The sequence below is a fragment of the Macrotis lagotis genome, chromosome 2 (assembly GCF_037893015.1).
Source record: "Macrotis lagotis isolate mMagLag1 chromosome 2, bilby.v1.9.chrom.fasta, whole genome shotgun sequence".
In the NCBI taxonomy this organism is placed as follows: Eukaryota; Metazoa; Chordata; class Mammalia; order Peramelemorphia; family Peramelidae; genus Macrotis; species Macrotis lagotis.
This window is the reverse complement of record NC_133659.1, coordinates 205878187-205903934: the sequence shown is the minus strand read 5'-3', so window position 1 is coordinate 205903934 and position 25748 is coordinate 205878187. Positions and strand designations below refer to the sequence as shown.

Genomic DNA, 25748 nt, shown 5'->3' with positions numbered 1-25748 from the left:
AGAGGTTTACTGGTTTCCTTAGGTTTTAGAGAACCCACATCCCTCACACTGTATCCTGATGACCATTTCTTCTCCCTCTCCCGTTTATCAAGTCATCCTCAAATCTATCTTTGTTTGACTAAAGCAGTATATGGCTCTAAAAACCTAAAGTGGACTGTACAGTCATCTCTCTCCCTGGCTCTTATGACCCTGTGAGACTCAAGTTTTTGAAAGTTTCTATTCATAAAGTACCAGGTGTACATCTAGTAGGTCAAACCAAATGAATGTTAGATTTCTAGACTTGCAAACTCCCCAAAGTAGCCCCTTGATATACTACTCTTCTTTTTAGACTAGTGCTCTATCCACTGTGCCACTTAGCTTCTCTACTATACTATTTCTGAAAAGCTATTACTGAGTTTTCAGTAACACTAAACTACTGAACAGATCACACAGGATCATAAATCATCCATTCAGCATGGTCTATTATGAATTAATGACAGAAGATGACTTCCTCTAACAAGATGTCACTGGAGCTTCTATAATTAATAGAATGATAAATTAATCCTTCTAGGTTCCATAGGTGTTAATGGCCTTCATGAATAGTTTATAACTCTGCCAAGAATTGAGACCTCAAGGCCAAGCTTTGATACCCTGCCACTTCCACTAATTCAGTGGATTTCCCCTATGAAGATCTCCTGAGAAATATTATTTCATCTGATTTATGAGTGTTTCCACTTGCTATGAGAAAAGCATATGAAACTCTAGGTCAATGTCCATCAATCTGTTAACAGGGATACCCAAACTGAGAAGGAAGGGGGAGTGATACCACAGCAGGTATATAAGAAAACCTTGAGGGATGGGTTGGATTTCTGGTCCCTGGTCCTGAATCTGATCAGATGGCCTAGGACCTTGCTGGAAAAGGACTAGAATTTTACCAATGTCTCCTACTGTAAACAGTATACCTTATTGCCTCTGTTAGACTATATAACCAGCTTGGAACTATTATAAAAAAGGGCAGAGGTTGAGGTTCATTGCCAATCTGGACATGAGAACTGTAATGATTTTGTGCTGGGCAGGGCATCACTCAGTTAACAAGAAAAAAAGATGAATGGAGTTTTCAGCATTCTTCTTTCCCCATCACCAGAATATATTTGAAAGAAACTGTGTTGATTCTAAAATTAGATCTGTTTACTCACATTAGAAGAAGGGAATGGGAGAAAACATTTCATAACTAAAATCAGAACTAACAAAAGCCTATTTGGGTAGGAGTATTTTTCTTAACTCTTTAGCTCTATCAGATTCTGATAACTATTTAGACACTCAGTGCATCTACTCTTATGTGTCACATAGTTCCCAACTGATTTCTCTCCTAGCTAACCTCTTTTGGCATCCTTGGCTCAAAGAAGATGGTGAAAAAGGAGTTGTAGTCAAGTGGGATGGATGGGCCAGTAGTAGTCCCACTTGATTTTGCTTTGGAATGTTAGATCTTAATTTTTTATGGACCTAAGAAATTTAATTCAATTCATTTCAAATTAACAAGCATTTATTAAACACTTATTATGTACATATCACAATAGAGTGCCAGACCTACAGTCTGGAAGACTCCTTTTCCTGAGTTCAAATCCAACCTCAAACACCTCCTAGCTGTGTGACCCTGGGTAAGTCACTTAACCCTTTTTACTTCATCTGTAAAATGAGATGGAGAAGGAAAGAGTAAACTGCTCCCCAATCTTTGCCAAGAAAACCCAAAATGGGAGTCAAGAAGAGTTGGCTATGACTAAAACAAATGAATAACTAAAGATAAGTGGAAGATAAATCAATCCTCTATAGACAGAAAGGGCAAATAACACATTTGATGTGTAGAGAGTGAAAAAATATTCCATATGTTTAGGATGAGGTCAGTTATAACTTTCCTGTTCAACAACTTTCAATGACTCCCTAGTGCTTAATAGTGACTCAGATGCTTTTAAAAACATCTTCCTCAGGGAAGAATTTATGACTAAACAAGAGATAGAGAACATTGTATAACAGATAATTTTGAGTATATCAATTTTAAATTTAATACATTAATAAATTAATTATTTAATAATTAAGTAATTAATGAATTAACCTTAAAAGGTTTTGCACAAACAAAATTAATGCAACCAAGATTAGAAGGAAAGCAAAAAGCTGGGAAACAACCTTTATAGTGAATGTCTCTGGTAAAGGCCTCATTTCTCAAATATATACAGAACTAAATCAAATTTATAAGAACACAAACCTTTTTCCCAAATGATAAATGATCAAAGGATATGAACAAGCAGTTTTCAGATGAAGAAATCAAAGTATATGCATAGACATATGAATCACTTTTGATTAGAGAAATACAAATTAAAGCAACCAACTCATACCCATCAGTTTGGTTAATATAAGAAAAATGGAAATTATGTATGTTGGAGAGTATATGGGGAAACTGGGATACCAATGCACTATTGGTAGAGCTGTAAACTGATCTAACCATTCTAGAGAGCAAATTGAAAGTATGCCCAAAGGGCTACAAAACATTGCATATACCCTTTGATACACCAATGACACTACTGCATCCCAAAGAGAGCACAAAAATGGGAAAAGACCTACATGTACAAGAATATTTATAGCAACTCTTTTTATAGTGGCAAAAAAATGGAAATTGAATGGATGCTTATCAATTAGAGAATGGTTGAACAAGTTGTGGTATATAAATGTAATAGAATAGTATTGTGCAATAAGAAATGATGAGCAGACAGATTTCAGAAAACCTGGAAAGACTAGTATGAATTGATGCAAAGTAAAATTAACAGAACCAGGAAAATATTGTGCACAGTAACATCAACATTGTGTGATGATCAACTATGAATGACTTAACTCTTCTCAAAAATACAATAATCCAAGATAATTACAAAGGAACTCATGATGGAAAATACTATATACAAATAAAAAACTTAGGAACTCTGAATGCAGATCAAACTATACTATTTTCTCTTTATTTTTTCTTTTGTTTTGTTTCTTTTTTCACAGCTGTGGAAATATGTTTTACATATATAAGTTATATAAACTGCTTGCCAACTTAAGAAGAGGGGAGGGAAAGGAGAAAAATACAAAAATAAGAATTGTCTCTAAATATAATTGGAAAAAATGATATACCATTAAAAATACCTGCCTCACTAGCATCGTTGTGAAATAGGTAATGATAATAGATGAAATTTATATTGTACTTAAATTTTTGTAAAGTCCTTTATACACTTTACTCATTTGATTAAAATAATCCTGTTAGGCCCCTACTAGTCTTATCACCATTTTGCAGATAAAAAAAAATGAGTCTCAGAAAAATTCAATAACTTGCATATGATGTTAGATAATAAGTATCAGAGCTGGGATTCAACCCCAGGTTTCTCTTGAATGCAAGTCCAGTCCTCTCTCAAATATACCATACTATCTCTGCATGGGAGGAATCTCCAGCTCCAAAGAGTTAAATGACAGGGCTCTAGCCAAAATCCTGGTAAAGAACCTCCAAACTGGGATTTAACCAAGCACTCAGACTCTTAAGTCTAATGTTCCCTCTCCACTTATGGAAGAAAATAGATCAAGTTATTCTATATTGTATTTGGGGGCATTTTATGTATTGTTGTTCATTTGTTTGTCATATATGACTCTGTGATCTCATTTCAGGTTTTCTTGGCATAGATATTGGAGTGCCATTTCCTCTTCCAGTTCATTTTATAGATGAGAAAACTGAGGCAGAATTAAGTGATTTGCCCAGGATCACACAACTAGTGCCTGAGGCCACATTTGTACCCTTGTGTTCTTGACTCTAAGCCTGATGATCTGCCCATTGCTCCATCTAGCAGCCCTTTCATATAGTAGAAATGATTTATTAATTAATCAATCAGTTACTTGGAATAATGTTAGCCATCATGGATTTCCCTTTTCCAGTCAAGAATCTCAACTTAAAAGAGAGGGCCTAGAGTTTTATAGAGCTTTTGAAGGGACTTCTAGAGAATTTAGAACAAGACTACAAGACTAATAATAAAGTTACAATAGAGGAACAGGGTGTTTATCTAACAGGGTGGTTATCAAAAACATATTTGTGGTGTTGAATCATGACACATCAGTAATATTGGACCACAAGAATTCCCAGATGAGAGAAAGGGATTAGAGATTATGAAGATCCAAACTGTAAAATTATTAGATTTAGAGGTCTTTTAATCAGACAGCTAGCCAATAAACATTTATTTAATCTTACCATGTGCCAGCTAAGGCTGTTGATACAAAATAAGATTATAAAAAATTTAGTCTCTTCCCTCAAGGAGTTGACATTCTAAATGGAGAAGACATGTAAAAATGACTTCTTATATTCAGGATAAATACAGAGTCAAGTTGCTAAAATATTGTAGTTCAACCTATTCATTTCTTCTACTTTGCCTGTAAATTTGAGTCTTGAATATTCTAATTTTTCATACTATACAAATCCAATACTATAACTTCATTAACCTCACATTCAAAGTCTTCTTGTATCACATCAGATAGGGTAGCTAAGTGGCAAAGTGGATCACAGGGATTGGAGTCAGAAAGACATCTTTTGGTAGTTCAAATTCAGATAGTGTGTGACCCTGGACAATTCACTCAACCCTGTTTGTCTCAATTTCCTCAGTGTAAAATGATTCCAGTATATTTGCCAAGAAAACTCCAAATGGGGTCATGAAAAATTGGAAATAACTAAAACAACTAAACAACAACAAAAATGTACAAGAACTGTGCTAATTGCTTCCTTCTTGTCCATTCCTACTTCCTTTATATCCTTCTCCTCCATATTTCTCCCATCCAAGTCCTAACCATCTTACAAAGCCAATTTTAAAGATCTTTTACTCCCGACCTACCAGCCTTTAGAGTTCTTCCATAGGTTACTTTGGAACTCCTTAGATTTGCATCCACTTATCCAATTAAATTTTTAAGCTCTTTGAGGGAAGCAGGCTATCATAGAATTTAGAGCTGAAAGACACTTAAGAGTTCATCTCGTCCAATTATTTTAAACAGATGAAAAACCTGAGGCCTCAAGGAGTTGAAATGAAATATCAGAACAAACATTTCCAAGCTGCAAATAACCAACAAGGTGGGAGATAGTGCGAACCATTTGCCACACTGGGAATCAGGAGGGGATTGCTTTGAATCCTACTTCTATACCTTGCAATGCTGTGATTTTGAAGAAATTCAGTAACCTGCCTCAGTCTTCTTGTTTGTAAAATGAGAATAATAATATTTCTACTACTCACTTTGAAAGTACTGAATGTAGGTAAAGTGCTTTGAAAACTTTAAAGTCCTATAGCAAATACAATTATTTGAGATAAAGTGTTCTATGGGAATTGGGTACTGAAATTGAAAGTTTTCAAGTCCTGCCTCAGACACCAGTTGATTAACCTTGGGCAGGGACCTCTCTGTAATTCATTTCCAGCTTCTGTAAAATGAGGGGTTGACTCCATGAATTCAAAAGTCTATGCTAAATCTAAATTTATAAATGGCCTTATTTGTAATCTTGTTTGCTAATATCTGTTAACCAAAGCAGATATTCCAGGGGATTCCAGATATTGGGGAACTACCCTGGAAGGAGAAATTCCACAGCAGGCCCACTCCGCAACATTCCACTCCTTTCAACATTCGCCCCTTCCCCTGCTTTGAGGATTGTTTTTATTTTGCTTTTCTGGATAACCCTAGCGCTAACCACAGTGTCTGATCCATAGTAGGTGCTTACTAAATGCATGCTTTTTGACTGGATGACGGTATGTTAACCCAGCTTCCCCACGAAGCAACTTGGGGGGGGGGGGAGGATGTCACGTGACCTCTGGGGGTTCCTCTTTCTTTCTGCTGGCCCCCGGCCGGGGTTGCTAGGCAACGTGTAAACTCTGCAAGTTGCGGCCGTTTGAGAAGGCCTTAGAAACCCGGACGGTCGGCAGGAGGAGCAGCCAGAGGGTAAGGGGGCGCGGCGGGGGTGGGCTGGAGACGGGGACCGAGGGGATCCGTGCTTGAGAATCACAATCGCTGTAATAAATTAAGAGCGCTGTAATAAATGCCCTAACAGGTATGGAAGAAAGGGAAGAGGGATTGGGAGGGCCATCAGGGGCACCTCAGGGCGGAGAGATTAGTACAGATTTCTTTAGAGTACCGGACCCGGCCCTCTCCTTTCTGGCAATTAACCTAAATCACAGGCTCATTTCTTTTCGATTACGGGCAAACCCTGTCTTTCTGTCTCCCTTAAGTAGCTTACATTCTTTGAAAGAGACCTGGAAAAAAATAGACACCTAAGGTGCAAACCGCACACCTGGAGAGTTACCTTAGAGAAGGCTCTTCCAGCCCCTAGAAAGTGGAGACAGGAAAAGAACTTTGGGGCTCTCTTGAAGGACATCTGGGAATACTTTTAAACAGCAGAGGGAATAAGTAAAGCCTCCCAAAATTGGGGGGCAGCCCGTGCAAAGAATGGGATGCAGGAGGGTTCTAAAAGATGGGACTGAGATGGAGGGTACGGTGGGAGACCAACCAGGTTGTGAAGAGTTTGAAGGATCAAATGGAAAACTAAATAGTTGATTCCTTCCGTCTTCACCGGGCCTGGGACAGATTTAGTCACTTCTTCCTCGACCTCTATCCACATTTCTCCCCTTCACATTCCTGATGTCTCCAGCACCAGTTCCGATCGACTTTGCGGGCTTTTCAGGTAAAATTTGGTTGTGACTCTGGTCCACTGTTTCCTAGACAAGGAAGGAAAATTTGCTCCCATACAGCACCAGCCGGGTCTGGGAGCGGATAACTAATGGGGAGCAGGCTGATCTCTCCTAGCACTCACTCATCCGCTTAGTGGACAATTCTTGGCCTTTCCTGCTTCTGCAAGAACTCTCCTACTCTAGTTCAAGCCCATCTCTTCTCAACAAGATACACATCCAGTAATATAAACAGTACCTACATAAAAATATTATTGAAATACATATAAATAAGTACAATAGAGGATAATGGGGGAAGAAGGAGGATTTTTAACACCCTCCTTCCTTTTCTAATCCCTGATTCAATCTCCTAAAGTCATTTTAAGTGATGCTCTATTGCCTTCCCAATCCTGGCATTCAAAGCCTTCTTCAATGAGTCTCCAGTTTACCCAGCAGATCTTATCTTAGAGTGCTTCCCCTTCATATACTTTACATTCCTAACAAATTGAACTCTTCTGGATCCCAGATTTTTGTCCTACATTTCCATCTCCATGCTTTTACTCAGGCTGATGCCCAGGTCTAGAAATACTCTTTTTTTAAATTTCCATTTGTTAAACATGCAAGACCCAACTCAACCCTACCCCTTTCGTAGTTGTCTGCCACCCCACATTCCCTCCCCCCACCAGGGTTTACTTACTCTCTCTAAAGATTTTTCAAAGGCCTTTGCCCAGACTTCTCCTTTGTATTTTTTTTTTAGGTTTTTGCAAGGCAAATGGGTTAAGTGGCTTGTCCAAGGCCACACAGCTAGGTGTCTGAGACCAGATTTGAACCCAGGTACTCCTGACTCCAGGGCCGGTGCTTTATCCACTAGGCCACCTAGCCACCCTCCTTTGTATTTCTATCTCTTTTTTGCACTAGTTCCAGACTTCTGTCAAATCCTTAGCTTCCTTCAGTGTTCACACAACTCAAATGCCAGCTTCTACAAGAGGTTCCCTGATATACCCAGCTACAAGCTACACTCCTCCTCCTCCTTCCCCCATAATCCTCTATTGTACTTATTTATATGTATTTTGTTAATAATTTTATGTTTTTACTGTTGCTTCAATGAAATGCAAGTTCTTTGAAGGCAGTTTTATATATTGTTGGATATCTGTCTTGTCTTCATATATCCCTAACAATAGCTCAGCACAATAATAATAACAAGGATAAAAGCTAATATTTATTTAGCACCTATTATATGCCAGTTTCTTTGTCAATAGATAATTGATGATCAGGAAAGGGAGCAGGACTGGATATGTACTTCTGTCAGGAAGGCATGGATATATCTATAAAGGAGAGAGAGAGAGAGAGAGAGAGAGAGAGAGAGAGAGAGGAAAGGGGGGGCAGCTAGGTGGCGCAGTGAATAGAGCACCGGCCCTGGAGTCAGGAGTACCTGGGTTCAAATCCGACCTCAGACACTTAATAATTACCTAGCCGTGTGGCCTTGGCCAAGCCGCTTGACCCCACTGCCTTGAAAAATCTAAAAAAAAAAAAACCCAAAAAACCTTAGAGCACATCTTCACAGTATATAATATGGATGGATAATAACGACCCAGCAAGGAGACAGAAGTGATTAGACTAATAGGGGGGAAAACCAAAGCTTAACAAATTTTTCCACCTACTGTGTAATCAGACTTAGGTTGTAAATTCCTCCTAGGCAAGGAACATCTTTGTCATTCTTCCTGAGCACTAGCTAGGGGCATTGTGTCTTTAAGACAGGAATCTCACCCTTAAGCTTTTACTTCAGGGAAATGAAAGACAGTCTGACCTCCTCATTTATGAGGCTGACCAGTAAATTTGTGAGAATGGGGCAGGCAGCTCTGGGCCTATGAATGCATCCAAGCTAGCTCTTAACTTTGGGTCACAATTATACTTAGATTTTAAAGGTCCTCTCTCTCTCTCTCTCTCTCTCTCTCTCTCTCTCTCTCTCTCTCTCTTTTCTGAGGTGGGCACTGTTTTGACCATTGTAGGACATTGATATGGTTGGTCTGGGAAGCTTTAAATTATGAAACTGAAGCTTTAAAAACAATAATTCCACAAAAGAAATTTTTGCCCTGAAGAATTTTGTCTCATAGTCATAGAAGCCCTTAACACTCAGAATAATTGTTTCAAAAGGGGAGTACTGTGAACAACAATGTTCCTACTTTAGTGGTCAGCGACCAACAGTCTATACATCAGCCAGAGATCCTATAGGACAGGGTGCATACACCTTGTGGCAGTCATTTTATTTTTTTCTAAAAAACCAACGTGATTGTGGCCAAAGAAAAAAAGAAATTCATTTTGACATTTATAATCATAAATTCATGGTTCTCCCTTAGTGAAACAATATGACAGTTGGGGATAGATTGCTAGACTAGAAGTTAACTGGTTTTGGATCCCACCACAGGCACTGGACAAATAACCAGGAAAGTCAGCCTCAGTTTCTTCATCTAAAAAAATATTAGGACCACCCTCCCAGGGATGTTTCTTGGGGCAAATTAAAAAATATATGTAATGCACTTTGCAGACCTTAAAGTGATATTTAGGTACTAGCTATTACAATTAAAATGGATTTTTTTATTAAGACATCTTAATGTCTTAAGGTAGGAGGGGGTGAGGAATCCCAGAAATGTTAGGTCTTTTATTCCATTTGAAAGGCTTTGTTCCTGCCCCTTCTTGCTAATCATTGGCTGGGGTCACAATCTAATTGATACATTAATCCCCATACATTGCCCCCCTCCAGCTCATTATACTAATGAGAATGAACAGATACCTGCCAAGGGAGAAGATCAAAGACCCTGCATTAATTTAGACCTAGGTGGGGCAGACCTGGCCTAAACTCAGTTTTTTGATTAGATTGAGGCTAAATTTTTTGTCTTTAACTCACATACCTGTCCATAGGCAACAATATAGGCAGACCTCAGTCTTGGTTATGCAAACTAACAATTCTCCCTTCACATTCTTTCGGAACCCAAACACCCCTATATTTCTCACAGGAGTTATTATTATTATTATTATTATTATTATTATTATTATTATTATTATTATTATTATTATTATACTCTGAAGCATAGGAATAATAATAGTACCAATCTTTCAGGGTTGTCATGAGGATGATAAGATGTTAAGTTTAATGCTGGAGCAAATCTTTTTTGTGTTGTTGAGCTGTCTAGGTTGTAAGGCCTTATTTAAGTCAAATTTCCTCTCTGAACCCTCAGTCCCCTTCTTTTGTAAATAAATTTGGACTATTTCTTAAATCTTTTTAAGTTGAGAAAAATTGTTATTGAGTAGCATGTGGTAATTTCATTAGCTTTAGCTAATAGGTGCTTAAGTTATTTACTGTTTTTGTGCTTTGGTTTCTTCATATGTAAAATGGGAACCTTCATAGTCCTTAGGTGGCAAACAGTAGATCAGAGAGAGAATGAAAGAGAAAGAGGAAAGGGAAAAGATTGACTTCAAACCCTGCTTGAGATAAGATGGGGAAATGGGTGGTGCTACCCTAAAGATGAGTGTTCTTTGAAAGTGGAAAACTTGGGCAGCTAGGTGGAATAGTGGAGGGTGGCTAGGTGGTGTAGTGGATAAAGCACAAGCCCTGGAGTCAGGAGTACCTGGGTTCAAATCTGGTCTCAGACACTTAACAATTACCTAGCTGTGTGGCCTTGGGCAACCCACTTAACCCCATTCCCTTGAAAAAAAAAACCCTAAAAAAAATTGGAAAACTCACTGGAGTTGGAAAAGCTCAGGATTTTTTATTACAAATCTGCAAAATTTGCAGATTAAATTTTTTTCTTGGACAGACAATAAATTGTTTGAAGATAGGCTGAAAAACAAAACTCTAGGCTAGAGTGCCTTAGGCAAAGGGAAAGAAAAACAGCCATAAGAGTTGACTGGAGGGGGCGGATCCAGGATGGTAACAAGAGAGGCTCCTCTCTTAGGCTCTCTCTCATAAAACTTCTAAACTAAGGACTCTAACTAAATTTTCGAGAGATAGAACCCACAGAGAGAGACCCAGTGAGGCAGTTCTCCTATTCAAGGTAACCTAGAAAAGAGCAAAAAGGCTCTGCTCCCCGGGGTTGGAGGGGTGGCCCGCCAGAGTGAAAGAACTTCAGCCTCCCAGAGGCTCACAGCAGCAGGGGAATTTCCTGACCTATGCCCTGGGGAGCACTGGCACAAATTGGGGGAACAGTGGGAGGACCTCTGCCAGAGAGAGCACCTGAAGCCCAGCCCTCAGAGCAAACAGAGTGAGCAGCATGGCCAAGGCAGTCCAGATCCAGGAAACAGAAGCGGGCTGAGCCAGTAAGTAGGAGCCCCTAGGGCATGAGTCCATTGAACCTAGGGAGGGGAGTGAAGGAAGAGAGAGACTGCTGAGCTCTGCCCCTGGAATAGAAGTCTGGGGTTCTGACCACATTCAGATCCTGATCACAGTCTAGGCCCCCCCCATAGAACAGCAGCCCCCCCCATACACCTCAGCCCCGTGGCAGAAGGGGGGCGCATATGGTCATTCAAAGACCAGGAGGGAGGACAGAGCCTCACATACTGAAACCCTTGTGGGAGTGTCCCAAAAGATCAGGAAGCACCCCAAAACCAGGCTAAGGCTGGGAAAATGAGCAAGCAGAGAAACAAGAGGAACACCATTGAGAAATATTTTGCCTATTGAGCCCAAGAAGGATCAAAACACTCAGTCTGAAGATGAGGAAGCACAAGCTCCTGCATCTAAAGACTCCAAGAAAAACAGAAATTGGGCTCAGGCTATGACAGAGCTCAAAAAAGACTTTGAAAATCAAGTAAAGGTGTTAGAAAAAAAATTGCGAAAAGAAAAGAGAGAGATGCAGGAAAAATATGAAAATGAAGTCAGCAGCTTAGTCAAGGAGATCCAAAAAAATGCTGAAGAAAATAGCATGCTAAAAAACAGCTTAGGTCAAATGGATAAAACAATTCAAAAAGTTATTGAGGAGAAGAATGCTTTAAAAAGCAAAATTGGCCAGATGGATAAAGAGATAAGAAAGCTCTCTGAGGAAGACAAATTCTTCAAACAAAAAATAGAACTCAGGGAGATTGCTGAATGTATGAGAAGTCAGGGCACAATACTTCAAAACCAAAAGAATGAAAAATTAGAAGAAAATGTGAAACATTTCATTGAAAAAAACAGCTGATATGGAAAACAGACTTAGGAAAGACGATTTAAAAATTATTGCAATACCTGAAAGTCATGATCAGGAAAAGAGCCTTGACATCATTTTCAAAGACTTACTACAGGAAAATTGCCCTGATATCCTAGAAGCAGAGGGCAAAATAGAAATGGAGAGAATCCATCGATCCCCCCGAGAAAGAGATCCCAAAAAACTAACCCCCAGGAATATTATAGCCAAGTTCCAGAATTCCCAAGTCAAAGAGAAAATATTACAAGCAGCCAGAAGGACACAGTTCAAATATCATGGAGCTGCAGTCAGGATCACATAGGACTTAGCAGCAACTACATTAAAAGCTCGTAGGGTTGGAATATAATATACCAGAAGGTAAAAGAGCTTAGAATGCAACCAAGAATCAACTACCCAGCAAGGCTGAATGTCCTCTTCCAGGGAAAAAGATGGACTTTCAACAAACCAAGGGAATTTCAAATGTTCCTGTTGGAATGGCCAGAGCTGAACAGAAGGTTTGATCTTCAAATACAGGACTCAAGTGAAACATAGAGATTGGAGGAGAAGGGGAAAATATGAGGGACTTAATGATGATGAACTGCATGTATTCCTGTATAGAAAAATGACACTGATAATACTCATATGAACCTTCTCAATTAACAGAGCAGGTAGAAGGAGCTTTTATAGTTGAAGCACAGGAGAAAGCTGAATTTGAAGATAACATATGGTGTAAAAGTGGAGTCAATAGAAAAAAGGGAAATGTAATGGGAGAAAGAAAAAGGAGAGGGGGAATAGGCCAAGATATTTCATTAATAAGATTTTTCTTTATTACAATGAGCTATTGCAATAATATGGGGGGGGGGGAAGGCAAGGGGGAATGAGGGAATCTTTGTTCTCATCAGAGGTGGCTAGGAGAGGAAACAGCATATATACTTAATGGGGTATAGACATCTGGAGTAAGGAGGGAGGCAGGGGGAAAGGGGGGGATGTGAATGAAGGAGGAGAGGATGGACCATGGGGGGAGAGTGGTCAGATATAACACATTTTCTTTTTTACTTCTTGCAAGGGGCTGGGATTGGATGGCCTGTCCGGGACTATGAGGCCAGGTGGAAGCTGGGCCTAAGGGGTGGTTTGGGGGCCAGGGATCCGTCTGCTGTGCCACAGCTACCCTACAGCAGAGTCAGTGAAAGGAGAGAGAAAATATAGTACATGGTAGTAGAGAAATATGAAAGGGGAGAGTGGCAATCAGCAATGGCAACCATGGAAAAAATATGGAAGTAACTTTTGTGATGGACTTATCATAAAGAATGTGGTCCACCCATGACAGACTTGGTGGTGTTGGAACACAGACTGAAGCACATTTTTTATTATTATTAGTTTTAGAGGGGTGCAGTGCAAATAGGGCTGGGTGGCCTGCCTGGGGCCACATAGCAGGGTGATTGTTGGGTGTCTGAGGCTGGATTTGGACCCATGTGCTCCTGGCTCAAGGGTCAGTGTTCTGTCCACCACCCAGCTACCCCTACTATTATTACTACTTTATTTTATTTTATTTTAGGTCTTTTTTTTCTTTTTTAGGGTTTTTTCACGGCAGTGGGGTTGGGGTGGCTTGTATATCACACAGCTGGGTGATTGTTGGGTGTACAGGGCTGGATATGGGCTTGGGTGCTCCTGGCTCCAGGGCTGGTGCTCTGTCCACTGTGTCACCTGGCCATGCCTACAATTATTAATATTATTTTTTTCAATTTTAATTTTAATTTTTTTCTCTCCCCTTTACTTTATCGCTCAAGCGAGTCTATTTTTTGGGGGCAGGGAGTATTTTGTTTGCTCTTAAACAAGAATATTTTATTAATGTATAAAAGTCATTATTTGTACAAAATGAGAATAAATAAATATTTAAAAAAAAAAGTTGACTGGACTCTAGTGAATGAGTCCAGGGGAGTATAAGCCAAACTTTTATAGTCTTGTCCACTTCCTATGCAAGGAAGAGTCAGGAAAAATTGGGTTAAAGGGAGATCCCACCCCCTCTACATGACTGAGATCAGGTACCCATTCTGAGAGGTAGGAAGTTAGAGAAGGGATAAATGATGTTGCTCTTGTCTAGGAGGAATAATCACTTAACAAAGAAGTTACAGTAGGAGGGAATTTACATCTGATTAAGGGTCCCTGCTGCTGTGGGAGCCTCAGAAAACATCAGACAGGCACAAATAACATTTTCTTAATAATAAAAACTACATAGATATTTTCCTTCTACAGATACTTGTAAGATGTATGATCCTGGGCAAGTCATTTACTTCTGTCTACCTCCATTTCCTAATAGGAAATAATACCAATTTTCTAAAGTTGTTTTGAAGAATGCAATGTGACAGTACTTGTAAAATGCCTTGAAAACTTCAAAGGGCTATATAAATACTAACTATAATAAGAATTATTATTATTAAATGAGATAACATTTCCTGCCCTTTGCAAAACAAGCGCTTTATAAATGATATTGTCATCACCACCACCACCACTATCATCAAGGTATACCTTTGCTACCTCCTACTTATCCCCCAGTTTTCCTCAGGTGGTTATCTGATTCATTTTTTGTTTTCTTTATTGTCTTCCCCCTGCTGATTTTTAGCAATCTAATTGATTGCTCCTTGAGGAGCATAGTCTGTTGTGCTTCTTTGTTTTCCCAGAATCTGTATAGGTTGTGCTTAATAAATGTTTATTAGCTAACTGACTCATTATCTTATCTCTGAAAGTAGGTAAGGTATTCAGAAATTAATACTCAGTATGTGAATTTTCTGGGCCCATGGCCACCCAAGTCCTCAGCCCATTGCCAGTTTTATAACTGAAGGACAGCTCCCTCGTAAGTACATAGTTTGTGATTGATCTATGCCCATTGAATGAGTACAAATATAACAAACATTGAGAACCTACTGTGTGCAAAGTACTGTGCTTGGTGTTGGGGAAGATCAAAATTTAAGTTAGTTTTAGTCTGTCTTCAAAGAGTCAACTGGCAGATGGGTTAATAAGGAAGGAATTGAGCTCCCTTAAAGGATTGAAACCAGAGAAGGAGTTGAGACACCAGGCCTCTTCAAAACCACCATTACTAGATTTTGTTGGAATAATGTATATTATATCAAACATAGTTGTACATGCACAACTTTTAAAAGATTGATCATTGCTATAAGGAGGAGGAAGGGAAGAGAGGGTAGTAGAAAATTGTGTAATTTGTAAACTTGCAAATAGATGAATATTGAAAATTAATGCATGTAATTGAAAAAATAAAATAAAGTGCAAAACAATAGAAAAGAAATGAGCATTTCATAAATTATATGTGATCCCAGATAGAATCTTCCTTTATCCTTCCAACTGGCAATGATTTCTCTCATCTGACCTGAATTCTTTATATGCCTCTTGCTAGAAATATTATAGTTTGTGTTTTGTGGAAGACTTTTAAAAACCTATGTAGGTTTACTACAGTAAAGAAAAAATTCTCCAGTCAAAATCTCCTTTCAGACTGGTCCCCCTTGGAAAGTAGGTTAAGTCAAGAACACAAATCTTTTCTTAGGGAGATGGATTAAGGGTGAAAAATTTAATTCCAGTCTGGTTCGGATCTTTGCCTATCCCATCCCCTGAAGAAGGTACCTTTCTCCGTTCAGAAAGGACTGAGACATTGATCACTGAGAGGAGACTCTTATTGTCCTTGAGAGGAATTGTCAAGAAATTGGGTGATGACTTGTTCTAGTATGTTAAGACAAAACTGCATTTTAACATTCTTTTCCTTGTTTGAGTTTCCTGTATATGTTATCTCAAATCAGCTTGGAGTAGAAGTGTGTGTATGTGTGTGTGTGTGTGTGTGTGTGTGTGTGTAATATGATAATTTGCACATTTCTTCCTCTTAACTAGAAATGCTTGGATATTAATGTTAAATTAAATAATAATTCTTTCTTGCAAACTTGTACCAGAGGTGCAGATTGACAGCTTCTAGTATATGGTCTATTTTTCGATATCCATCTTTTCTTTCCCCCTCCTCACTCAATTCTAAACACTTTTGGAGGATCTCCTTTCTCATGTATCAATATCTTTTCCCATTGCCTGGTATAGCAGATTGTACATGTTGTGTAATTGTTTTCAATTGTGTCTGACTCTTAGTGATCCCATTTGGGGTTTTCTTGCCATTTCCTTCTTCAGCTCATTTTACAAATGAGGAAACTCAGGCAAACAAGGATAAGGGACTTACCCAAGGTCATATAGCTAGTATGTGTCTGAGGTCAGATTTTATTTTTTTAAATTTATTTTTATTAAAGATATTATTTGAGTTTTATAATTTTCCCCCATCTTACTTCCCTCCCCCACCCCCTTAAAGCAATCTGTCAATCTTTACTTTGTTTCCATGTTATACATTGATCCAAATTGAGTGTGATGAGAAAGAAATCATATCCTTAAGGAAGAGACAAAACATCTAAGAAATAACAAGATCCGACAATAAGATATCTGGTTTTTTTCCTAAATTAAAGGGAATAGTCCTTGAAATTTGTTCAAACTCCACAGCTCCTTATCTGGATACAGATGGCACTCTCCTTTGCAGACAGCCCAAAATTGTTCCCGATTGTTGCACTGATGGAATGAGCGAGTCCTTCAAGGTTGATCATCACCCCCATGTTGCTGTTAGGGTGTACAGTGTTTTTCTGGTTCTGCTCATCTCACTCAGCATCAGTTCACTCAAATCCCTCCAAGCTTCCCTGAATTCCCGTCCCTCCTGGTTTCTAATAGAACAATAATGTTCCATGACATACATATACCACAGTTTGCTAAGCCATTCTCCAGTTGAAGGACATTTACTTGATTTCCAATTCTTTGCCACCACAAACAGGGCTACTTGCTATAAATATTTTTGTACAAGTGATGTTTTTACCCTTTTTTATGATCTCTTCAGGATATAGACCCAGTAGTGGTATTGCTAGGTCAAAGGGTATGCTTATTTTTGTTGCCCTTTGGGCGTAGTTTGAGGTCAGATTTTAAACTCAGTAATATGAGTCCTTCTGACTTCGGGTCTGGCACCATATCCCCGGTGCCAGTCAGTTGCCCTTAGGCTCTGGATTGTAGATTGTATGTGATTGATTCATGTTCGTTGAATGAGTACAATATGACAAACATTGAGAACTTAACTGTTTGCAAAGCACTGTGCTTGGTGTTAGGGAAGATACAAAATTTAAGTGACTTTTAGTCTTTGTCTTCAAAGAACCACCTGGCAGATGGGTTAAAAAGGAGGATGAGTAGAAACTATTATATATGTCTTTTAGAGAGAGTGGTTTCATTTGAATGATGTAATCAAAAGTCAGACTATACAGAGCTCCTAGCCTAGCTTTTCAAAGAGTTTAGCCACAAAAAAGGCAAGAGAGATATGGGACAATATTTAACTAGGATGGATGGATGAATCAAGTGAGACGTTTTCTTTTCTTTTCTTTTTTTTAAAAACATTTATTTATTTATTTATGTAGAATTTTAGAATTTTTCCCCTAATCTTGCTCCCCCCCCCCCACAGAAGGCAGTCTGTTAGTCTTTACATTGTTTCCATAGTATACATTGATCTAAGTTGAATGTGACAGAGAAATCATATCGTTAAGGAAGAAAGTAAAGTATAAGAGATAGCAAAATGACATAAGATAATTTGTTTTTTTATTTAAAGGTAATAGTCTTTGGTCTTTGTTCAAACTCCACAATTCTTTCTCTGGATACAGATGGTATTCTCCATCGCAGATATTCCCAAATTGTTCCTGATTGTTGCATTGATAGAATGAACAAGTCCATCAAGGTTGATCATCACCCCCATGTTGCTGTTAGGGTGTACAATGTTTTTCTGGTTCTGCTCATCTTACTCAGCATCAGTTCATGCAAATCCTTCCAGGCTTCCCTGAATTCCCATCCCTCCTGGTTTCTAAGAGAACAATAGTGTTCCAAGACATATATATATATATATATATATATATATATATATATATATATATATATACCACAGTCTGTTAAGCCATTCCCCAATTAAAGGACATTCACTTAATTTCCAATTCTTTGCCACCACAAAGAGGGATGCTATGAATATTTTTGTACAAGTGATGTTTTTACTCCTTTTCATCAACTTTTCAAGGTATAGACTCAGTGGTGGTAATGCAAGATCAAAGGGTATGCACATTTTTGTTGCCCTTTAGGCATAATTCCAAATTGTTCTCCAAAAAGTTTGGATGAGTTCATAGCTCCACCAACAATGTATTAGTGTCCCAGATTTCCCACATTCCTTAAAAATTGATCATTGTCCTTTCTAGTCATATTGGACAGACTGAGAGGTGTGAGGTGATATCTCAGAGATGCTTTAATTAGCATTTCTCTATTAAGTAATGATTTAGAGCATTTTTTTCATATGACTATGAATTGATTTGATTTTCTCAGCTGTAAATTGCCTTTGCATATCCTTTGAATATTTGTCAATTGGGGAATGGCTTATTTTTTTTTGAAAATTTGACTCAGTTCTCTGAATATTTTAGAAATGAGTCCTTTGTCAGAAATACTAGTTGTAGTGAGATTGGGGGGAAAAATTGTAAAACTCAAAATGAATAAAATCTTTAATTAGAAATACTAGCTGTAAAAATTGTTTCCCAATTTACTATATTTCTTTTGATTTTGGTTACAGTGGTTTTGCCTTTTAATTTAATCAAAATTATCTTCCTTGGTCATAAACTGCTTCCCTTTCCATAGATCTGACAGTTAAACTACTCCTTGATCTTCTAGTTTGCTTATAATATTGTTTTTTATGTCTAAATCCTGTATCCATTTTGATCTTATCTTGGTATAGGGTGTAAGGTGTTGGTCTAATCTAAGTTTCTTCCCTACTAACTTCCAATTTTTCCAACAGTTTTTATTAAAGAGAAAGTTTTTTTCCCCAATGGCTGGACTCTTTGGGTTTATCAAACAGCAGATTACTATAACCATTTCCTGCTATTGGACCTAGTCTTTTCCACTGATCCACCACTCTATTTCTTAGCCAATACCTGACAGTTTAGATGACTGATGCTTTTTAATATAATTTTAGATCTGGTAATGCTAAGTTACCTTCTTTTGTACTTTTTTCATTGAATCCCTGAAAATTCTTGACTTTTTATTTCTCAGAGCAATTTTTCATATGACTATAGATTGCTTTGATTTCCTCATCTGTAAATTACCTTGCATATCCTTTGACCATTTGTCAATTGGGGAATGGCTTGTTTTTTTTTAAATTTGACTCAGCTCTCTGTATATTTTAGAAATGAGTCCTTTGTCAGAAATACTATTTGCAAAAATTGTTTCCCAATTTACCAATTTCTTTTGATCTTGGTTACAGTGGTTTTGTCTGTGCAAAAGCTTTTAAATTTAATGTAATCAAAATTATCTAGTTTGCTTTTAATGGTGTTCTCCAACTCCTTCTTGGTCATAAACTACTTCCCTTTCCATAGATCTGACAGATAAACTATTCCTTGATCTCCTAGTTTGCTTATAATATTGGTTTTTTTGTGTCTAAATCCTCTATCCATTTTGATCTTATTTTGGTATAGGGTGTGAGGTGTTGGTCTAATCCAAGTTTTTGCCATACTAACTTCCAATTTTCCCAACAGTTTTTATTGAAAGGAGAGTTTTTATTCCAATAGTTGGATTCTTTGGGTTTATCAAACAGCAGATTTCCTGCTATTGGACCTAGTCTATTCCACTGATCCACCACTCTATTTCTTAGCCAAAACCAGACAGATCTGATAGGGCTGAGAGATTTTCAAAAATGAAGAGACATGAACATGTTTGTAGACAGAAGGGAAACAACAAATAGACAGGGAAAGATTGAAGATAAGTGAGAGAGGCATGGTGATAGAACAAGCAGTCCGTGAGAAGAAATAGGACAGAATGGGATGATTTTTACAAGTAGAGGGTTTTGCCTTGGCAAAGAGAAGTGATTGCTTCTTCATTGGAGACAAGGATAAAGAAGGAGAGAGTGGCAAAAGGCATCTGGGAAAGGGAGAATAAGTGACCTTTTTTTTAACAGTAAAATATGAGGTAAGGTTTCCAACTAAGAGGAAGGGTAAAGAGGAGGTACCATGGGATATTTAAGGAGAAATTGGGGTGAGTGGAATAATGAGTTAGAGATATTTAAAAGACTATCTTGAAGTTGTGAGATTATCCAGTATAACTTTGTATGAACCCACTAAACATGGTTTTGTGATTTGTTTTTTCCCTCCATCTTCATTCAGCTGTACATGTATTGAGAGTACAGGTAGCAAATGGTAAGAAGGACCTAAAGCAGAGGCTTGACATGGCAAGATCAGAAATATAAGGATAAGGGGATGAAGAATTCAAGAGAAGAGGGCAATGTATAGTTGAACTTAAAGTGCTACCTAAATTCCTATTATTATTATTATTATTATTACTTTTAAATCTTTATGTTCAATCCTGAACACTCTTCCATGTTTCAGATCCACATTTTCAATCATCTATGAGATAGTTCCAATGAGATGCATGCTGTTATTGTTGAATTGTTTTTCAGTTGTGTCCAACTATTTGTGACCCAGTTTGTGGTTTTCTTGGGAAAGATACTGGAGGTTTGCATATCCTTATCTAGCTCATTTGACAGGTAAGAAACTGAGGCAAACAGGATTAAAGTGACTTGTTCAGGTTCATAAAACTCGCAAGTTTCTGAGGCCAGATTTGAACTCAGGAAGATGACTCTTTCTAACTCCAGGCCCAGTACTCTATCTACTGTGCTGCCAGCTGCCCAGATGCATGCTATTAGTAACTTAAGCTCATGCAACTCAATTTCTATCAACTTATAGTGGTTCTTTCTTCTATCTTCACTATTTCTATCAATGGCACCCTCATTTATGTTTTAAACTTGATGTAGGAGAATCAATATCCTAATGCCCCATTCAGCTTAAGCTAATTTTTCCCTTAAAAGAAATTGAAACGATCTTCTCAATGTCCAATAGACATCTCAAACTCAACATGCCCCAAATGGAATTCATTTTCTCACCTCTAAATGGTTCTCTTCTTCCTAACTTCCCTATTACTGTTGTACTATCACCTTTAGCCACCACCATGGAGATAGTCTACGTGTATTTGAAGAAACGCAGTGAGTTTGGGAAGCAATGCAACTTCAGTGATCGACAGGCAGAACTGAGCATCGACATCCCACCCAATCCACAACTTATGGAACAGTTTGTTGTACGGGATCCTGTGGACACCGGAATTCAGTGTTCCACTGACATGTCAGAGCATGAGGTAATACCTCTCCCATCATGACAGGGAGTCAACTGGAGGGTGAGGAGGATTGTTATGATGACTTGGGGAGATGGGGAAAATGGAGAGCCAGCAAGATTATTTCTTGTCTTCTAATTCCATAAACCTATTCCCATAATGATGGTCATGTAGATCCTTTCCAAGGTCCATCTCCCATCCCATCTACCTCTGAGGAGAGGGAGTCATGAACTTCTCAGGAGTGACTTTTTAGAGGCAAATCAGTGTTCATTTTTTTTAAATGATGCTTTTAAATAAAACATAGTAGTAATTTCTCAGCATATCCGAATTCCCACACATTGAACTCTCTCAGGGTTGAAGACAGTTGGGTACCTAATGATTTCATTAGTACAGGAAAAAATAAATCCCTGATGAAGAAGCTTCTTCCATCATTGAAGATCAGCACATTTCTGTAATTTATAACCTAGACTTAGAAAGTTTCTTAGAGAAGTGAGAGGTTAAATGATTTGCCCAGTGTCACAAAACTAGCATGTGCCAGGGGAAGGACTTGAATCCAACCACCTATTCAATATCTGCCCTGGACTAATAGGAAGGGTCTTTGTTACACTTTGTTACATTTTCTTCCCTTCACAACTAAGAATGTTCATTGCATTATTAGCTGCCTTTTAATGCTTTCATTAATATTGTCATCATTGTATATATTGTTCTTATGGTTTTGTTTTCTTTATTCCTGAGGGGGAATTCTCTTCATCTTCTGGAAAAGGCAAACCCATTGCTATGGGTCCAATGACCATGGGTCAAATGTAGAGACCAAGGGTGGCCAGGTGGTTCAGTGGACAGAACACCAGCCCTGGAGTCAGGAATATCTGAGTTCAAATCTAGCCTCAGATACTTAATAATTACCTAGCAGTGTGGCCTTGGGCAAGCCACTTAACCCCATTTGCTTCTCTGAGGAGTGAGGTATGGAATTATAGGATAGGGCATCATATGATAGGAAAATAGAGCATTTCATAGGAGAGGGAGGGGTAGAGGAAAAAAGTAGACCTATCAAAAGAGAAAAGTAGGGGGGTTGGGGGAGGCATTGAAATGCAAGTGAAGGGGTGGCTAGGTGGTGCAGTGGATAAAGCACTGGCCCAGGAGTCAGGAGTACCTGGGTTCAAATCTGGTCTCAGACACTTAATAATTACTTAGTTGTGTGGCCTTGGGCAAGCCACTTAACCCCACTTGCCTTGCAAAAAACCTAAAACGAACAAAAAAAAAGAAATACAAGTGAAAGGATTTATAATCTGAAAAAGAAAGCATTTCCTGTTCAATGGCAGAACTACTTTTATAATTCTGAAAGCAATACTTTCAGATAAAACAGCAATGTCTCTTATTTAAGAGCAACAAATAGTGTTACAACTGTGGATGAGACCTACTTTACTTTGGAATATTAAGTCACATATGGTTGGGGGAGTTCTACATCATTAGTCATCAAGATAAAATGAAATTCTGTAGTTCTTATTTTTCTCTCATTCTGCATGACTTCATATATCTTCCAGTGCTTTTGTTTTAATTCTCATAGTTCTCATTTCTTATGCTCAATAATATTTCACCTAAACTATAATAAAAGTTTTTCACTGTGGCATACATCATAATTTGTTTCCCAGTGGATGAGCACTGCTTTGATTCTAATTTTTCAAATGGGCTCTCACTGCAGCAAAGCAATCCTTTTATCCCTCCAGAATTGATTCTATACCTCATTCTCACATATATTTGTTATATAAAGTTCTTTTCTTTCTGTCTCTGACCTCCTTGGTCCTGTATAAGGACCCCTGAGTTCAAGAGAATGTATGGTTTAGTATCTTTCTCCCATAATTCCAAATTGCTATTTAGAATGGTTGAATAGGTTCACATCTCCATGCAGGATTAATGCATCTATATCTTCCCACAGTCTTTCCAAAACTGACACCCTTTTTGGTCATGTTTGCCCTTTTGATGGTTATGAGTTGAAACTGTAAGTGTTTTGTTTTTGTTTTTTACCTTCTGTCCTGCATCTTATAGGTCAACACAGAGAGATTTGAGATGGAGACTCGAGGAATCAATCACTTAGAAGGGGGATGGCCCAAAGATGTGAACCCACTAGAGTTGGAACAGACAATCCGATTCCGGAAGAAAGTAGAAAAGGATGAGAATTATATCAATGCCATCTTACAGCTTGGTTATGTGAGGCAGCAAGTTCTTCTTTTCTGCTCTCTACCCACCCCATCCTCCACCCTCTGCCCAACCCTATCCCAAGAGATGGTCAGATTTAGCAGGAAAAAAGATCTCCATAATAAAATTTGATGGAGGGATTGCAAATATGACTTTAAACCACACAAGAGGGACTCCTTCCCTAAGGGTATGACTGTTAGTTGCTGTTGGGATTTTGAATAATGAAAGAATAATGAAAGAATTTGTGTGTTCTCTGGGAATTTAAAACTGCTCAGGATTTTATTATAAAAATATAGCAAAGTAAATAGGTTAAACAAATTTCCTCCTCCCAAAAGGTCAACAGGCACTTTTGGACAGAGTGAATAACAAAAAGCTAGGCAAGATTGCTTGGTAGACAGAGACAGAGACAGAGACAGAGAGAGGCAGATAAAGAGAGGAAGCAAGACAGTCAGGGAGAGCTGACTGGGCCAGAGAGAGAACCGGCCCCAATAAGAGGTCCAGCCTAGATTTTATAGTCTTGCTCCATATATGGATACTGTGGGCAAAAGGGGAAATCCCTTCCCCCTTATGTGACCAAAACCAGGTACAATGTTGAAGACTGGGGGTTGGAAATGAGGAGACAGGATACAAATTTTATATTAAACAATGAAACAATAGGAATTAATTTACATCCCAAGAGCAAAGATACTTCCATACCCTTAACAAGATTCCCAGATTTAACAGTATTCAAAAATTAAACTTTCTACATTCATAATTCTCTGCACCATTTTCCCCCCTCAAAATTATTTGGACCCAGATTCTTCTGGGCCTTTCAGGGTCCATTTGTAAATGAATGCATTTGCAGTGAGAACTCCATTGAGGCAGGGTCCAGAGAATGATTACTATCAGTACTGGCACAACTGACTAGCAGCCTGCAGAGGCCACAGTTGGAGATATACAGCTGTTTACCTAGAGAAACAAAACTCAGGAAAAAAAATTGAGCAAGCAAAACCAGACAGAGTTATTTAACAGATATCCAAGGGAAAAAACTAGAAGGTCTATAAAGAGCAAGAATTATACTTTATGATCCTAAGTCAGTATCAGAATACTTTTTATAAGAATATGGCTTCCAATATAACACAGATTCATTACTGGATGCCACATTAACTTGTAACCAAAAGCTCAAGAAAATAAATGTACTGAATAAATATTTTAAACTGTACATGTCCAATAAGTAATTTGCAACAAAATTTTCTATTGTGACTTTAGCCATATTTAGAATGAACAAAAATTCTAGTTGAAGAATGGATCTCTTTAAAACAGTTAAAAAAATAGATCCAATTGGCATGCTGATATTTATTTTTCCTTAGAGGGAGCTTGTTGTGATAAAGAATCACATCCTCTGTTAAAAAAAAAATAACAAGAATAATACTTGCTAATTAAAGATTTAGAAGATAGAATTCCTATGGCTCACTCTCATACTTAATTATGATATACCTGGCATGATTATGGCAATTTACTATTAAAGAGCAGAGAGGGACACAAAGACATGATCCTTTATGTATTAGATGTCCTTTACAGGCAGAGTTTCCAGACAATCCTTTTCAAAGAGCCAAGTTCCAAGTCTGCCAGGTTAGTACTTCCTTTAAAAGGCAGCTAGGTGATGCAGTGGATAGAGCACTGGCCCTGGAGTCAGGAGTACCTGAGTTCAAATCCAGCCTCAGACACTTAATAATTACCTAGCTGTGTGGCCTTGGGCAAGCCACTTAACCTTACCATTGCCTTGCAAAAACCTAAGGGAAAAAAAAAAAAAAGAATTCTGCCTCAATCGAATCTTTCTCTCAAAGGCCACTCACTCCATCTGCAGTATTAAAGTCAAACCTCATAGATTTAATGGCTTCACTGGCATAATGCTGTCTTTCTATTTTAACATACCTGATGTCAGACAGATCAATTATCAATATATTGCAATATAGCAATTACCTATAACCAGAACTTCAGGTGACTTGAGCACTTAAGGAATCAGAGTGTGCCAGGCTGTAATTTGGTATAAGAGATACAGAGAAAAATCATAATTCAATTTTTGCTCACGTACCTAAGGATAGTGCTGTAAATGAAATACGATAAGCAGAATTTGAGATGAAAAAAGAATCCAAATTCATATTTAGAGCTGAATTTTTTATAAAAACAACCTTTTGCAATGAACCCATTTAGTTATTAACCATGTTTAAAATAACTAAAAAGCTCCACAGAGAAAGAAATTTATAGACAAACAGCAAAGGAAAGAGCACTGGTCCAAATTCAAACCCTCCCTCAACCCTTTATGAGCTGAGTCTCTATACTAAAGAATGCCACATCAATTCTCAAATAACTCCTTTGGCTAGGAGATTGCCCATCACCATAATCAACAACAAACCTAATTTATTAAACTCCAATCATGTCTGAGGCACTATGTTAGGAGCTAGTATACATATATATGAAA

General features: G+C 38.1%; 1 protein-coding gene across 3 annotated transcripts in view; it reads left to right on the top strand.

The window, feature by feature from the left end:
- The first annotated feature begins 5869 nt into the window (after positions 1 to 5869).
- DNAI2 (dynein axonemal intermediate chain 2) overlaps positions 5870 to 25748 on the top strand; it is a 92685-nt gene continuing 72806 nt past the window's right edge. Inside the window, exons 1-3 of one of the 3 annotated variants that reach the window (XM_074224647.1) lie at positions 5870 to 5961; positions 20928 to 21118; positions 23138 to 23299. In XM_074224647.1, coding sequence (XP_074080748.1) covers positions 20936 to 21118; positions 23138 to 23299 — 345 coding nt within the window. In that variant the 5' untranslated portion in view covers positions 5870 to 5961; positions 20928 to 20935. Of the gene's footprint in view, positions 5962 to 6590; positions 6701 to 20927; positions 21119 to 23137; positions 23300 to 25748 lie in introns of those variants that run through there. The other 2 variants (XM_074224646.1, XM_074224645.1) reach the window with 2 other exon arrangements.